The 17,643-nt window shown below is 54.4% G+C and overlaps 2 protein-coding genes across 3 annotated transcripts in view; both read left to right on the top strand.

The window, feature by feature from the left end:
* Positions 1-2,667, top strand: part of SCARA5 (scavenger receptor class A member 5) — a 33,760-nt gene extending 31,093 nt beyond the window's left edge. For both annotated transcript variants that reach the window (XM_058801465.1, XM_058801466.1), the window contains exon 9: positions 1,239-2,667. In XM_058801465.1, the coding sequence (XP_058657448.1) occupies positions 1,239-1,375 (137 nt within the window). In that variant the 3' untranslated portion in view covers positions 1,376-2,667. The remainder of the gene's footprint in view (positions 1-1,238) is intronic.
* PBK (PDZ binding kinase) lies at positions 1,795-15,298 on the top strand. The gene is made up of 9 exons (XM_058801539.1): positions 1,795-1,811; positions 4,715-5,128; positions 6,361-6,452; positions 7,966-8,056; positions 9,149-9,291; positions 11,106-11,275; positions 12,382-12,511; positions 14,060-14,236; positions 15,060-15,298. Exons 1-9 carry the CDS (start codon positions 1,795-1,797, stop codon positions 15,296-15,298), a joined length of 1,473 nt encoding a protein of 490 aa, XP_058657522.1.
* Positions 15,299-17,643: the final 2,345 nt, after the last annotated feature.

The raw sequence follows: 17,643 nt of genomic DNA, 5'->3' as shown, positions 1-17,643 counted from the left end.
CTGTGGGATTGGGAACAGCTCCTGTGGGATTTGGGAACGGCTCCTGTGGGATTGGGAACTGCTCCTGTGGGATTGGGAACAGGTCCCGGGGGACTGGGAACGGCTCCTGTGGGATTGGGAACAGCTCCTGTGGGATTTGGGAACGGCTCCTGTGGGATTGGGAACTGCTTCTGTGGGATTGGGAACGGCTCCTGTGGGATTTGGGAACGGCTCCTGTGGGATTGGGAACTGCTCCTGTGGGATTGGGAACTGCTCCTGTGGGATTGGGAACTGCTCCTGTGGGATTGGGAACGGCTCCTGTAGGATTGGGAACGGCTCCTGTGGGATTGGGAACTGCTCCTGAGGGATTGGGAACAGCTCCTGAGGGATTGGGAACGGCTCCTGTGGGATTGGGAACAGCTCCTGAGGGATTGGGAACTGCTCCTGTGGGATTGGGAACTGCTCCTGTGGGATTGGGAACTGCTCCTGTGGGATTCAGGAACGGCTCCTGTGGGATTGGGAACAGCTCCTGAGGGATTGGGAACAGCTCCTGAGGGATTGGGAACTGCTCCTGTGGGATTGGGAACTGCTCCTGAGGGATTGGGAACAGCTCCTGAGGGATTGGGAACGGCTCCTGTGGGATTGGGAATGGCTCCTGGGGGATTGGGAACGGCTCCTGTGGGATTCAGGAACGGCTCCTGTAGGATTGGGAACTGCTCCTGTGGGATTTGGAACAGGTCCTGGGGGACTGGGAACGGCTCCTGTGGGATTGGGAACTGCTCCTGTGGGATTGGGAACGGCTCCTGTGGGATTTGGGAACGGCTCCTGAGGGATTGGGAACAGCTCCTGTGGGATTGGGAACGGCTCCTGAGGGATTGGGAACTGCTCCTGTGGGATTTGGGAACGGCTCCTGTGGGATTGGGAACTGCTCCTGAGGGATTGGGAACTGCTCCTGTGGGATTGGGAACTGCTCCTGTGGGATTGGGAATGGCTCTTGAGGGATTGGGAACTGCTCCTGAGGGATTGGGAATGGCTCTTGAGGGATTGGGAACTGCTCCTGTGGGATTCAGGAATGGCTCCTGAGGGATTGGGAACTGCTCCTGTGGGATGGGGAACAGCTCCTGTGGGATTCGGGAATGGGTCATCGGGATCCCGGGGAACGTCTCCTTGGGTTTCAGGAATGGCTCCTGTGGGATCCCAGTAATTCTGTCCTGGGGACATCCCTGTAATTCTGTCCGTGTCCGTGTGTCCGTCCGCAGGCACGGGGAAGATCTGGATGGATGACGTGTCCTGCACGGGCACCGAGGAGTCCCTGGAGCTCTGCAGCTTCTCGGGGTGGGGCCGCACCAACTGCGGCCATGCCGAGGACGCCGGAGTGCGCTGCCGGACAGACTGACAGCGACTGGACAGACTGACACCGACCAGACAGATTGACACTGACTGGACAGATTGACACTGACTGGACAGGCTGACACCAGCAGGACAGACTGACAGTGACCGGACAGACTGACAGTGACCGGACAGACTGACATCGACCGGACAGGCTGACAGCGACCGGACAGGCTGACACCAACCAACCGGACAGACTGACACCGACCGGACAGACTGACATCGACTGGACAGGCTGACACCAGCAGGACAGACTGACTGACACCGACCAACCGGACAGACTGGCACCAGCCAGACAGACTGACACCAAACTACATCCCAAAAGGGGATGATCCCAAAACCCATCCCATCCCATAGGGACTGACCCCAAACCCACCCCAAAGGAGAAATCCCAAAATCCATCCCAAATGGCCACGGACCGCGGCCATGCCGAGGACGCCAGAGTGAGCTGCCGGACAGACTGACACCAAAATCCATCCCATCCCATAGGGACTGACCCCAAACCCACCCTAAAGGAGAAATCCCAAATCCACCCCAAAAGCGACTGACCCCAAAGACGCCTCAAAGGGACTGACACTAAATCCATCCCATAAAGGGAATGACCCCAAATCTATCCCATAAGGGACTGACCCCAAACGCACCCCAAAGGAGAAATCCCAAATCCACCCCCAAAGGGAATGACCCCAAACCCACCCCATAACAGACTGACCCCAAACCCACCCCAAAAGGGAGTGACCCCAAACCCGCCCCAAACGGGACTGACCCCAAACCCACCACAAGGGACTGTTCTGTAACCCACCCCATAACAGACTGACCCCAAACCCGCCCCAAAAGGGACTGACCCCAAATCCATCCCATAACGGAATGACCCTAAACCCGCCACAAGGGACTGTTCTATAACCCACCCCAAAGGGACTGACCCCAAACCCACCCCAAAAGGGAATGACCCCAAAATCCACCCCAAACGGGACTGACCCCAAACCCACCACAAGCGACTGTTCTGTAACCCACCCCAAAGGGACTGACCCCAAATCCGTCCCAAAAGGGCCAAGAACTGACCCCAAATCCATCCCCTAATGGACTGACCCCAACCTGCCCCGAAGGACTGACCCCAAACCTGCCCCAAAAGGGAAATCCCAAACACAACCCAAAGGGGCTGACCCCAAACCCACCCCAGAGGAACTGACCCCAAGGGACTGACCCTAAATCCGTCCCAAAGGGAAACTCCAAACCCGCCCCAAAGGCAAATCCCAAATCCATCCCGGAGGGGAAATCCCAAACACATCCCAAAAGAGAAAATCCCAAATCCATACCAAAGAGACTGGGGAGAAATCCCAAACCCATCCCAAAGGGGAAAACCCCAAATCCATCCCGAAGGGGCCAGGGGTGATCCCAAAAAGGACGACCCCAAATCCATCCCAAATCCCCGTCGCAGCCCGGATCCCAGGAATGGGATCGTTCCCAGAGAAATAAAGGATTTGGTTTTTTCCCGGTGGGGTTTTGGGATTTATGGGTGTTGTTTTTTTTTGGTTTATGGGGTTTTTTTGCTTTTATGGGGTTTTATGGGGTTTATAGGGTTTTAGGGGGGCTTATGGGGATTTGTGGGGGTTTTTGGGATTTTATGGGGTTTAATGGGGTTTTGGGATTTATGAGGGTTTTTTTTTTTGTTTATGGGGGTTTTTTTGCGTTTATGGGGTTTATGGGGTTCATGGGGTTTTTATAGGGTTTATGGGAGGTTATGGGGTTTATGGGGTTTTATGGGGTTTATAGTGTTTTAGGGGGGCTTATGGGGATTTGTGGGGTTTTTTGGGATTTTACGGGGTTTTATGGGGTTTTGGGATTTATGAGGTTTATGGGGCTTTTATGGGAGTTTGGGGGATTTATGGGGATGCAAGGATGGGGCTTTAGGGGGTCTATGGGGTTTTATGGGGTTTATGGGGTTTTTATAGGGCTTTATGTGGTTTATCAGGATTTAGGGGGTTTTATGGGGGTTCAGGGGATTTATGGGGTTTGGGGAATTTTGGGGGTTTTATGGGGGTTTAGGGCATTTCTGGGGGTTTTGGGGGATGTATGGAGGTTTAGGGGGATTTATGGGGTTTATGGGGTTCTGGAGGGTTTTATGGGATTTATGGCTTTTAGAGGTATTTTGGGGGGTTTTATGGGGTTTGGGGCATTTATGGGATTTTTATTGGGGTTTTGTGGGGCATTTATGGGGTTTCCTGGGGGTTGAGAGGGATTTATGGGGATTTATGGGGTTTATGGGGTTTTACTGGCTTTTACGGGGTTTATGGAATTTACGGGGGTTTGAGAGTTTTTATGGAATTTTTGGGGTTTTGGAGAATTTTATGGGGTTTATGGGGTTTAGGGTGTTTTATGGGGTTCAGGGGTTTATTGGGGTTTATGGTGTTCATGGGGTTTAATGGGGCATTATGGGATTAATGTGGTTTATGGGGTTATGTGGTTTATGGGGTTTATGGAGGTTTGTGGGGCTTTGTGTTTTTTTTTTTTGTTTGTGGGGTTTATGGGGTATTTTAGGGGTTTTATAGGGGTTTGGGGTATTTATGGGATTTTATTGGGGTTTATGGGTATTTATTGGCTTTTATGGAGTTCATGGGGTTTTAGGGCATTTATGGGGGTTTTTGGGGTTTTATTAGGGTTTATGGGGGTTTTATGGACATTTATGGGGTTTTTATGGCCGTTTATGGCATTTATGGGACTTTTTTGGTTTGCCAGGTTTATGGGGTATTTTTGGGATTTTATGGAAATTTATGGGGTTTTATGGGGGTTTAGGGGGATTTTTTGGGTTTTATGTGGTTTATGGGGTTTTAGGGGCATTTAAGGGGTTTCATGAGGGTTGAGAGGGATTTATGGGGGTTTATGGGGATTTATTGGCATTTATGGGATTAATGGAGTTTATGGGGTTTTGGGGGATTTTATGGGGTTTAAGGGGTTAATGGGGGTTCATGGTGTTTATGAGGTTTAATGGGGCATTATGGGGATTAATGGGGTTTATGGGGTATTTTAGGGGTTTTAAAGGGGTTTTGGGTATTTATGAGGTTTTATTGGGGTTTATGGGTATTTATGGGCTTTTATGGAGTTTGTGGGGGTTTATGGGGTTTTATTGGGGTTTATGAGGGTTTTATGGGGTTTTATGGACATTTACGGGGTTTTTATGGCATGTATGGTGTTTTATGGGGGTTTAAGGGGATTTTTGGGGTTTATGGGGTTTAGAGGTATTTTTGGGGTTTTTATTCGGTTTTCGGGAATTTATGTGTCTCCACCGACCCCCCCCCAGCGCCCCCCAAAATTCCAGGGCACCCCCTCTCCCCTCTTTGACCCTTCCCAGCCCCCGGAGCGCCCCAAATCCCCCGCGCCGCTTTTGGGGCCGCCCCAAAACCCCCCGGGACCGCCCCAAGCCACGCCCACCCCGCGCTGGCCACGCCCCCACACTGCGCACGCCGCTTACGTCACCCCGCCAGCGCTCGGCCACGCCCTCGGCTCTGATCACGCCCCGCGCGGATCTGGCCACGCCCACATCCCCGCCTTCTCGCACCATATTTGGTGTTTGGCCACGCCCCCAGGAAGGGGCGGGGCCGGCGCGAGCGCGCGCGCGCGGTTCGAACGCGGCGCCCGAAAACGGCCGGAAAAGGCGGGAAAAGGATCCAGGGGTTCCCCGGGAATTTCCTTGGGGTCGGCACCGGGAAAAGGATCCGGGAATTCCCGGGGACCGGCGGCCGCAGCCAGCGAACCCCGGAGCGAGGTGGGACCGGCGGCTCTTCCCGGGAACCCCCGGAGCTGGGATCGCCCCCCAAAATCCTGGGATTCCCCCCCAGTTCCCAATTCCCGACCCTGGATCCCAATCCCTGTGTTGGGATCCTCCCCCGCGCCACAATTCCCAAATCTGGGATCCCCCAGCCTGGGACCATCCCAGTTCCCGGGGCCGGGATTTTGGGGATCCCCCCAATTCCCAAATCTGGGACTTCCCGAATTCCCCAGTTTGGGACCCCCCCCCAATCCCAATTCCCAAATCCAGCCCCCTCCCCCCCACAATTCCCAAATCCAGGATTTCCGCAATTGCCAAAATTTCCAATTCCCAAATCCAGCCCCTCCAGTTCCAAATTCCAGGACCCCCCAATTCCCAAATCTAGGATTTCCCCAATACCCAAAATTTTCCCCTAATTCCCAAATCCAGGATTTCTCCAATTCCCAAATCCAGCTCTCACCAGTTCCCAAACCCAGCCCCCTCCATTTCCCAAAATTTCCCCCAATTCCCAAATCCAGGCACCCCCCATTCCCAAATCCAGGATTTCCCAATTCCCAAACACAGGATTTCCCCAATTCCCAAATCCAGAATTTCCCGATTCCCAAATCTGGAACCCCCCCAATTCCCAAACACGAGACCTCCCCTAGTCCCTAAATTCAGGATTTCCCAAATTTGTGGTTTCCCCAATTCCCAAAATTTCCCCACTTCCCAAAATTTTCCCCCAATTTTCAAATCTGCCCCTGCCAATGCCCAAATCTGGGATTTCCCAATTCCCAAATCCAGCATTTCTCTAATCCCCAAATCCAGGGTTTCTCCAATTTCCAAACCCAGGATTTCTCCAAATCCAACCTCCCCCAATTTCCCAAAATTTCCTCCAATTCCCAAATCCGGGATATCCCCATTTCCCAAAATTTCCTCCAATTCCCAAATCCACCCCCCCCCCCCCCCCCCCAATTCCCAAATCCAGGATATCCCCATTTCCCAAAATTTCCTCCAATTCCCAAATCCACCCCCCCACCCCCCCCCAATTCCCAAATCCAGGATATCCCCATTTCCCAAAATTTCCTCCAATTCCCAAATCCGCCCCCCCGCCCCCCCCACCAATACCCAAATCCAGGATTTCCCAATTCCCAAATCTGTGATTCCCCTCAATTCCCAAAATTCCCCCCAATTCCCAACCCGCCCCCCCAGTGCCATTGGGGTCCCTCACGTCCCCTCGTGTCCCGCAGGATCGGGATCATCGGGATTGGGATCGGGATCGGGATCGGCTCCATGGACACCTTCCAGTCCCCAACGCCCTCGGCACGCCGGGACAAAGCCGGTGAGGAACAGCGGGAATGGCCTGGGGTGATCCCAGAGGGATCGGGATGGTCCCAGAGGGGTCGGGATGGTCCTGAAGGGATCAGGATATTTGATCCCGGAATGATCCCAAAGGGATCGGGATGTTCCCAAAAGGATAGGAATGTTCCCAAGGGGATGGAAATATTCCCAAAGGGACTGGGATATTCCCAAAGCCACTGGAATGCTCCCAAAGGGGTTGGGATGTTCCCGAAGGGTTTGAGATGTTCCCAAAGGGATTGCCAGACCCCAGGGGCTGTTCCAGGGAATGCCCTCATCCCAAATCCAAGGCCTTGGAAGGATCCCTGGGATGAATTCCAGAGGCTGCTCCAAGCCCTGTCTGACCTTTCCTGGGACAATCCCGCAGATTCCCGGAAAAACTCTGCCCGTCTCTCCCCATTCCTCTTCCTCCTCCTCATCCTCCCAGTTTTATCCCTGAGCACATCCAGGTGGGAAATCCCTGGGATCAGCTGGGATTGGTTTTCAATCCCCATTTCCCATCCCCGTCCCCATCCCTGTTCCCATTCCCATCCCAGATCCAATCCCTGTTTCCCATCCCCATTTTCCAATCCCTGTTTCCCATCCCCATTTCCCATTCCCGTTTTCCATCTCCATTTCTCATTCCTGTTTCCCATTCCCGTTCCAATCCTCATTCCCATTCCCGTTTCCCATTTCTGATCCGCATTCCCATCCCTGTTTTCCCATATCCATTTCCTGTCCCTGTTCCCATCCCTGTTCCCATTCCAATTTCCATCCCCATTTCCCATTCCTGTTTCCCATTCCCATCCCCATTTCCCGTTCCTATCCCAGCTCCCTTTTGTGCTGCCCAGAATTCCCCTCTGGAATTGGGGCTGGATCTGCGGGATCTCTGTTTTTTAGGGAACAAACCCCTCCAGGGAACGGAGCCAAAATTTGGGAAAACACTGTGGGGGTTGGAAGGAGCTTTCCTAAAAATCTGGGTCAGGAACAGGTTCAGAGCATCCCGTGGGAATCATGGAATATTTTTGGCTGGGAATTCTGACCATTCCCAGTTCTGCCAAGGATCTGCGACCCTGAAATCCCCTGGGATTTAAATCCTGCAGGGAATGGGGACTCCAGGGCTGAGAATTCCAGACAGGATCTGTTCCCAAAATCCAACTGAACTTTCCCAGGAAGTTTGAGGCCGTTCCCTCCCATCCTGTGGGTGATTCCTGAGGAGCAGATCCAGGATTTCCCCTGGGATCAGCAGATCCCATTCCCAGTTGGATTTTCCTGTAGGATCAGCAGATCCCAATCCCAGTGGGTTTTTCCACTTCCAGTGGATCCCAGCGGGATTGTCCATGGGATCAGCAGATCCCAACCCCAGAGGGGTTTCCCATGAGATCAGCAGATCCCATTCTCAGTTGGATTTTCCTGTAGGATCAGCAGATCCCAATGCCAGTGGGATTGTCCATGGGATTAGCAGATCCTGATCCCAGTGGGATTTCCCATGGGATCACCGGGAATTCTCCCCGCAGAGCCCGGCCCCGTGTCCGTGACCATCCCGGCCTCTCCCTTCATGCAGAAGTTGGGATTCGGCACCGGAGTCAGCGTCTACCTGATGAAAAGGTTGGGAATGGCCTCGGGAATCCCAGGAAATCCCGGAGATTATCCCAGTTTTCCTCCCTGTGGATACAGAGCCGAGGGAGGAATTTGGGAATTGTGGAGTGGGGAAGGAATGTGGAGTTTTGGGATAACCCTGTCCCGGCTGGAATTCTGGGATTTAGGCTCCATTCCTGGGAATTCTGGAATTTGGGCTCCCTTATTTTGGGATAATCTTGTCCCAGCTGGAATTCCAGGGATTTGGGCTCCATTCCTGGGAATTCCAAGATTTTTGGGCTCCGTTGTTTTGAAATAACCCTTTCCCATCTGGAATTCCAGGGCTTTTGGCTCCATTCTTGGGAATTCTGGGATTTGGGCTCCATTATTTTGGAATAACCCTGTCCTGGCTGGAATTCAGGGATTTTGGATGCCTTTATTTTGGGATAGCCCTTTCCTGGCCAGAATTCCAGGATTGGGCCCCATTCTTATGACTTCCAGGATTTGGGCTCCATTATTTTGGGATAATCCTTGCCAAGCTGTAATTCTGGAATTTGGGACTTCATTATTTTGGGTTAACCCTGTCCTGGCTGGAATTCCAAGATTTTGGGCTCCATTATTCTGGGATAACCCTTTCCCAGCTGTAATTCTGAGATTTTGGGCTTGATTATTTTTGGATAACGCTTTCCCAGCTTGAATTCCAGGGATTTGGGCTCCATTCTTGCGAATTCCAGGATTTGGGCTCCATTCTTGCGAATTCCAGGATTTGGGCTCCATTCCTGGGAAGTGCTAGATTTTGGGCTCCATTATTTTGGGATATCCCATTCCCAGCTGGAATTCCAGGGATTTGGGCTCCATTATTTCAGGTTAACCCATTCCCAGCTGGAATTCCAGGGGTTTAGGCTCCATTATTTCGGGATAACCCTGTCCCGGCTGGAATTCCAGGGATTTGGGCTCCACTCCTTCTCTCCACCAACCCCACCTGGAAACGGGATCAAATAAAACTTCCCTTTCCCCGAAAATTCCCCGGAGGGATTCGCAGCATTCCCGTCCCGCGGCGGGCGGATCGGATCCCTTTCCCGTTGGGAATTCCGTGGGAATTCCGGCGTTTTTCCCGGGCAGGTCCCCGCGGGGGCTGCCCCGCTCCCCGTGGGCCGTGAAGAAGATCAACGCCGGCTGCTCGCAGAGCCAGCGCAGCCTCTTCCAGCGGAGACTGCGGGAGGAGGCACGGACCCTGCGGAACCTGCGGCACCCCAACATCGTCGGTGCGCGCTCCCGGGAACGGAGGGGCCCCATCCCATGGGAATGGAGGGGTTAGCTACATTGGGAATGGGGTTGGATCCATGGGAATGGAAATGGATTTGATGGGAATGGGGTTGGATCCATGGGAATGGAGGGGTTGGATTTGATGGGAATGGGGTTGGGTACATTGGGAATGGAGGGATGGATTTGATGGGAATGTATCCATGGGGATGGAGGGGTTGGATCCATGGGAATTGGTTGGATCCACTGGGAATGGAGGGGATTTGATGGGAATGGGGTTGGATTTAATGGGAATGGGGAAGGATCCATGGGAATGGAGGGGTTGGATTTCTTGGGAATGAGGATGGATCTGTTGGGAATGGAGGTGTTGGATTTGATGGGAATGGAGGGATAAATCCATGGGAATGAAGGAGTTGGATCCATTGGGAATGGAGAGATGGATCCATGGGAATGGGGTTGGGTACATTGGGAATGGAGGGATGGATCCGTGGGAATGGAGGGGTTGGATCCATTGGGAATGGAGGCATTGGATCTATTGGGAATGGGGTTGGATCTGTTGGGAATGGAATTGGATTTGTTGGGAATTTGGTTGGATCTGTGGGAATAGAGAGGTTGGATTTGTTGGGAATGGGTGGGCTGGATTTGTGGCAATGAGGGGATGGATGAATGGGAATGGAGGGGTTGGATCCATGGGAATAGAGGGGGAGATGAGGAGGATCAGGGATTGGGAAATTCCAGACCTCCCAGTGCCTCTGGAATTCCCAGGGAAGCCAGGGCTGCCCCTGAATCCCTGGGAGTGTCCAAGGATGGATTTGGAGCTCCCTGGGATCATGGGAGGGCTCAGGGTTGGACTGGGATGGGACTGAAATCCATTAATCCCATCCGGAATATTCCATGATTATGGTTGCTCCCCCATTCCCGTTGCCATCCCCATTCCCATCCCATTCTCACGGATCCCATTCCCATTAATCCCATTCCCATGGATCCCACAGCTCCGATTCCCATGAATCCCATTCCCCCTCCAATGGATCCCATCCCCATTCCCATTCTTACAGCTCCCATTCCCATGGATCCCATTCCCATGGATCCAATCCCATTGCCATTCCCACAATTCCATTCCCATTCTCATGGCTCCCATTCCCACAAATCCCATGGCTCCCATTCCCATTCCTATGGATCCCATTCCCACGGATCCCATCCCCATGGATCCCATCCCCTTCCCATGGATCCCATGGCTCCCATTCCCACTGATCCCACAAATCCCATTCCCACGGCTCCTGTTCCCACTGATCCCATGGTTCACCCATTGATGCCATTGCTCCCATTCCCATGGCTCCCATTCCCAGTGATCCCATTTGCACGGATCCCATTCCCTGTGATCCCATGGATCCCATTCCCACATATCCCATGGATCCCATCCCAATCCCAAGGAGCCCATTTCCATCCCCATTCCAATTGTCAGGGATCCAATTCCCATGGCTCCCATTGCCATGGATCCTATGGATCCCATTCCCATGGATCCCATTCCCACGGCTCCCATTTCCAGTGATCCCATGGATCCCACAGCTCCCATTCCCACATATCCCATGGATCCCATTCCTATGGATCCCATCCCAATCCCAAGGATCCCATTCCCATCCCCATTCCAATTGTCAAGGATCCAATTCCCATGGCTCCCATTCCCATGGATCCTATGGATCCTATGGATCCCATTCCCAGGGATCCCATGGATCCCATCCCATTCCCATGGATCCCATTCCCACGGATCCCATTCCCATGGATCCCATTCCCAGTGATCCCATGGATCCCATTCCAGGATACCGGGCGCTGACAAAGGCTCCGGACGGGAGCCTCTGCCTGGCCATGGAATTCGGGGGGGAGAAATCCCTGAACGACCTCATCGAGGAGCGCCGGGAGCAGGGCCTGGGAATGTTCCCGGCAAACACCATCCTGCACGTGGCCCTCAGCATGGCCAGGGGCCTCCAGGTACCGGGAAAATCCCAGGGAAATCCCAGAATTCTGGGGAAACCCTGGGAATTCTGGGAAAGTCATGGGATTCCGAGAAGATTCTGAGATTCCAAGGAAATCCTGAAAATCTGGGATAAAGGGGAGCCAGAGGGGCTTTCTAGATGCTGGGATAGGGATGGGGATGGGTGGGATCTTGGGAGAGATTTCCCGGCTGGGCTGGAATTCCCAGAGAATCCTGGGGGAAGTCCAAGGAAAGGTTAGGGCGGCCTGGGATTGGGGTTGGAATGGGATGGGATTGAAGGTCCCATCCCAAACCATTCCATGATTGTGGGATCAAGGACGCTCAGGATCCATCCTGAGGGATTTTTATGGAATTCGGGGATGGAAAAGGGAAGGGAGACCCTTCCTGGAGTCCTGAATTCCCAGTGAAGCCCCTGGATCCCGAAATTCCTTCTCAGGGAGGAATCGGCATGGCGATGGATCCAATGCCAGGCTGGGAGAGCTGGGAATGGAGGGAATTCCTAGGAAAGAGGAGCTTGGGGGTGGGATTTGGGAAGGAATTCCTGGCTGGGCTGGAATTCCCAGAGAATCCCTGGGAGAGTCCAAGGAAAGGTTGGAGCAGCCTGGAATTGAGGTTGGAATGGGATGGGATTGAATGTCCATGGATCCCATCCCAAACCATTCTGAGATCAAGGACACTCAGGATCCATCCTGAGGGATTTTTGTGGAATTCGGGGATGGAAAAGGGAAGGGAGAGCCTTCCTGGAGTCCTGAATTCCCAGGGAAGCCCCTGGATCCCGAAATTCCGTCTCAAGGAGGAATTGAGATGGGGCTGGATCCAACCCAGGAGAGCTGGAGGGGGATTTGGGAAAAGGGCCTGGAATGGCAGCACAGGGAATGGCTCCCACTGCCAGAGGGTCGGGATTTTGGGATGTTGGAAAGGAATTCCCAGTTGGGCTGGAATTCCCAGAGAATCCCTGGCAGTGCCCAAGGAGCGGCTGCAGGATTGGACTGATCCATGAGATCCCCCAATCCACGGATTCCGAGCCACCCCTGAGGTTTTGAGGCTGGATCCGGGATTTGTCCTTGATCTGAATTCCCGGCATTCCCGGGCTTTCCCGCAGTACCTGCACACGGAGCAGCGGCTGCTCCACGGCGACATCAAATCCCCCAACGTCGTCGTCCGCGGCGCCTTCGAGACCGTCAAGATCTGCGACGTCGGCGTCTCCCTGCCCCTGGATGAGAACCTGACAGGTGGGAACCCGGGAATGCCCGGGAATGGGTGATCCCCGTAAACTGGTATGGAGTGTGGGACTCCCATCCCATGGATCCCATTCCCAGCATCCCTTTGATCCCTGGATCCTGTGGCAGTGAGTGATCCCCTTCCCAATCCTGTTCCCGATATCCCGTTATCCCGCTGCAGTGAGCGATCCCATTCCCACTCCCAATCCCAATATCCCTTTGATCCCATTATCCCGCTATCCCTCTGCTGCCGCTGCAGTGAGCAACCTCGATCCCAATATCTCCATCCCAAAATCCCTTTGATCCCATTATCCCGCTATCCCTCTGCTGCCGCTGCAGTGAGCAATCCCATTCCCAATATCCCGATCTCAATATCCCTTTGATCCCATTATTCCCAATTTGTTCCCTCCGCTCCGTCGGCAGTGAGCGATCCTGATCACATTCCCAATCCCCTTCCCTATGTCCCTTTGATCCCATTCTCAATCCCATATCCCAATCCCATATCCCAATCCTGATATCCAGTTGATCCTGATTTGTCCCTGTTATCCCTGTGCAGTGAGAAACCCGTCCCTGTGCTACGTGGGCAATCCCGATCCCAATATCCCATTGATCCCAATATCCCGTTTTTCCCGCTGCAGTGAGCAACCCATCCCTTGCTACATGGGCACGGAGCCCCATTGATCCCATTATTCCCAATTTATTCCCGATTTTTTCCTGTTATTCCCATGGCAGTGAGCAACCTTTCCCTGTGCTACGTGGGCACAGAGCCCCATTGATCCCTTTGATCCTGTTATTCCCTGCACAGTGAGCGACCCCTCTCTGTGCTATGTGGGCAATCCCGATCCCAATATCCCATTGATCCCAATATCCCGTTTTTCCCGCTGCAGTGAGCAACCCATCCCTTGCTACATGGGCACGGAGCCCCATTGATCCCATTATTCCCAATTTGTTCCCGATATGTTCCCGTTTTTTCCTCCACAGTGAGTGACCTGTCCCTGTGCTACGTGGGCACGGAGCCCATTTGATCCCATTGATCCCGTTGATCCGGTTATCCCATTGATCCTGTTATTCCCGATTTATTCCCATTTTTCCTGCTGCAGTGAGCGATCCGTGCCTGTGCTACGTGGGCATGGAGCCCCATATCCCGTTGGTCCTGTTGATCCCATTGATCCCGATTTATTCCCTCCACAGTGAGCAACCCGTCCCTGTGCTACGTGGGCACGGAGCCCCATATCCCATTGATCCCGTTATTCCCGATTTATTCCCGTTTTTCCCTGTGCAGTGAGCGACCCATCCCTGTGCTACGTGGGCACAGAGCCCCATAGCCCATTAATCCCATTGATCCCATAATTCCCAATATCCCATTTTTCCCTCGGCAGTGAGCGACCCGTCCCTGTGCTACATGGGCACGGAGCCCCATATCCCATTGATCCCGTTATTCCTGAGTTATTCCGTTATCCCTGTTGCAGTGAGTGGCCTGTCCCTGTGCTACGTGGGCACAGAGCCCCATACCCCATTAAACCCATTATTCCCGATTTATTCCCGTTTTTCCCTGTGCAGTGAGCGACCCCTCCCTGTGCTACGTGGGCACGGAGCCGTGGTCGCCGCCCGAGGCGCTGGAGCCGGGCGGGGCCATCTCGGACCGCGCCGACGTCTTCGCCTTCGGCCTCACGCTCTGGGAGATGCTGGCCCTGAACGTGCCCCACCTGCCCCCGCTCCGCGACGACGGATCCGACGGTACCGGGAACACAACGGGAATGACGGGAATTACGGGAATTATGGGAATTGCAGAGAGGGAACGGGCGTGGGGAAGGGATCCGGGGAGTGCTCGGGTGGGAAAGGGGCTCCGGGATTTGGGGAAAGGGGAATGGGATGGGATGGGATGGGATGGGATGGGATGGGATGGGATGGGATGGGATTCCTGCTGGGAAAGGGGAGCTTGGGATTGTGGGATCTTGGAAAGGAATTCCTGGCTCAGCTGGAATTCCCAGAGGATCCCTGGTGGTCTTGGGATCACCCTGGGTACATCAGGAAGCACTAGACTGGGATCAGGACTGGGATTCCTGGGATCCACTGCTGACAGCCGCTCCGTCCTGGCATTCCAGAGGGTTGGGATATTGGGATCTTGGGGTTTTAGGATTTCATGATTTTGGGACTTTGGGAAGGAGTTTCTGTCTGGGAGGGTGTGGAGGGCTGGAATTCTCAGAGGATCCCTGTTAGTGTCCAAGGAAAGCTCTGGATCACCCTGGGAAGATCAGGAAGCGCCGCCGGGCTCCCGGCATCCCAGAGGGTTGGGATTTTGGGATCTTGGTGTTTTGGGAGTTTGGGATCTTGAGGTTTTGGGATCTTGGGGTTGTTGTAATTTTGGGGTTTTGGGATTTTGGGGTTTTGGGATTTTGGGGAGGAATTCCTGTCTGGGAGGCTGTGGAGGGGCTGGGCTGGAATTCCCAGAGGATCCCTGGGAGCATCAGGAAGCGGCGGGCTGGGATGGGGCCGGGATTTCCGGGATCCGCTCCCAACAGCTGCTCTCTCCCTCCATCCCTCCTTCCCGTTATCCCAGAGGATTCGTGCTCGGAGGATTCCCTGGACGAGGCCGCGTACCAGGCCGCGCTGGGGTCGCGGCCGCCGCTGCCCGCGGAGGCGGCGCAGGAGCCCTCACAGCGGCCCGTGCGGGAGCTCTTCTGCGCATGCACCGCCCGCGAGCCGCCGCGGCGCCCCCCGGCGGCCACCATCGTCACTGCGCTGCTGCAGCTGCGGGAATGCCAGGAACGGGAACAGCCGGGGGGAGAGCGGGAATGAGGGGCGGGATAACGGGAATAATGCCGGGATGACGGGGTGGGAATGATGAGGGACAGCGGGGATAGCCGGGATAACACTGCAGGAATGAGGGGTGGGGGACAGCGGGAATGATGCGGGACAACAGAGCGGGAATGCCCTCGCAGCAGCCCGTGCGGGAGCTCTTCTGCGCACGCGCGGCCCGCGGCGCCCCCTGGCGGCCACCATCGTCACTGCGCTGCTGCAGCTGCGGGAATGCCGGGAACGGGAACAGCCGGGGGGAGAGCCGGAATGAGGCGGGATAACGGGAATAATGCCGGGATGACGGGGTGGGAATGATGAGGGATAGCGGGGATAACACAGCGGGAATGATGAGGGATGGGATAGCAGAGCAGGAATGCCCTCAGCGGCCCGTGCGGGAGCTCTTCTGCGCATGCCCCGCCCGCGGCGCCCCCCGGCGGCCGCCATCGTCACTGCGCTGCTGGAGCTGCGGGAATGCCGGGAACGGGAGAGCGGGAATGAGGGATGGGATAACGGGAATAATGCCGGGAGAGTGGGAATGAGGGACAGGGGACAGCTCGGGAATGCTGAGGGACAGCTCGGGAATGATGGGATAACAGAGGGGGAATGACGGGATAACACAGCCCTGAGGGACAGCGGGAGTAGCCGGGATAACAGAGCGGGAATGAGGGATGGGGGACAGCTCGGGAATTATGAGGGAGAGCAGGAATGCCGGGAGAGCGGGAATGAGGGATGGGGGAGAGCTCGGGAATTATGAGGGAGAGCAGGAATGCCGGGAGAGCGGGAATGAGGGATGGGGGAGAGCTCGGGAATGCCAGGATAACACTGCGGGAGTGATGGGATAACAGCCCTGAGGGCAGAGTGGGAGAGCGGGAATGATGAGGAATAACAGAGCGGGAATGATGGGATAACACAGCGGGAATAGCCGGGATAACACAGCGGGAATGAGGGACGGGATAACGGAACGGGAATAGTTGGGATAACGGAGTGGGAATGACAGGATAACCACGGAGTGGGAACAGCCAGGAGAGCAGGAATGATGAGGGAATGAGGGACAGAGTGGGAATGCCGGGATAACAGAGCGGGAATAATGCCAGGAGAGCGGGAATAGCCAGGATAACACAGGAGCGGGAATGATGGATGAGGGACTGCGAGAACGCCGGGATAACACAGCCCTGAGGGACAGTGGGAATGCTGGGAGAGCAGGAATGATGAGGGATAACGGAGCGGGAATAGCCGGGATAACAGAGCAGGAATGAGGGATGGGATAACGGAACAGGAATAGTTGGGATAACAGAGCGGGAATAGCCGGGATAACTGACGATGGAGCAGGAATTCTGGGATAACACAGCCCTAAGGCACTGGGATAAGGGAGCAGGAACTCTGGGATTGCGGAGTGGAAATTCTGGGATAACAGAGCCCTGAGAGACCTGGATAACAGAGCGGGAATTCTGGAATGACAGAGCTGGGATTCCGCGATAACGGAACGGGAATTCCTGGATAACAGAGCCCTGAGAGACTGGGATAACAGAGCTGGAATTCCACGATAACGGAGCGGGAATTCCTGGATAACAGAGCCCTGAGAGACTGGAATAACAGAGCTGGAATTCTGCAATAACGGAGCGGGAATTCCTGGGATTACAGAGCCCAGAATTCCAGAGCCTTGAGAGCCTGGGATAATGGATAAGGAATTCCACAGCACTGAGAGACTGGGATTATGGAGCTGGAATTGCCAGGATAATGGAGCTGGAATTGCCAGGATAATGGAGCTGGAATTCCCAGGATTATGGAGCTAGAATTCCCGGGATTATGGAGCTGGAATTCCTGGCATAATGGAGCTGGGATTCCCGGGATAATGGAGCTGGGATTCCCGGGATAATGGAGCTGGAATCCTGGGATAATGGAGCTGGGATTCCCGGGATAATGGAGCTGGAATTCCCAGGATTATGGAGCTGGAATTCCCAGGATTATGGAGCTGGAATTCCCAGAATTCCAGAGCCCTGCGAGCCTGGGATAACAGAGCTGGGATTCCTGAGGTTCCAGAGCCCGGCATTCCCAGGATTCCAGAACCTGACACTCCTCCCACTTTTCCAGAGCCTGATATTCCCAGATTTCCAGGATGTGGCTCTGGATCCTGACATTCCTGGAATTCCAGAGCCCTGACATTCCCAGATTTCCAGCAGGATGTGATTCCTGACGTTCCTTGAATTCCAGGGCCTGAAACTCCTGGAATTCCAGAATTCTGACATTCCCAGATTTCCTTTCTTGTTGGAGTTTCCCTCTTTTTTGGGTCAGATTTTCCCAAGTTTTCCGGTTGGATTCCCTCAGGTTTGGTGTTGGATTTTCCC

This window comes from Ammospiza caudacuta, chromosome 3, assembly GCF_027887145.1.
Source record: "Ammospiza caudacuta isolate bAmmCau1 chromosome 3, bAmmCau1.pri, whole genome shotgun sequence".
NCBI classification, from domain to species: domain Eukaryota; kingdom Metazoa; phylum Chordata; class Aves; order Passeriformes; family Passerellidae; genus Ammospiza; species Ammospiza caudacuta.
This window is presented reverse-complemented; position numbering and strand designations above follow the sequence as displayed.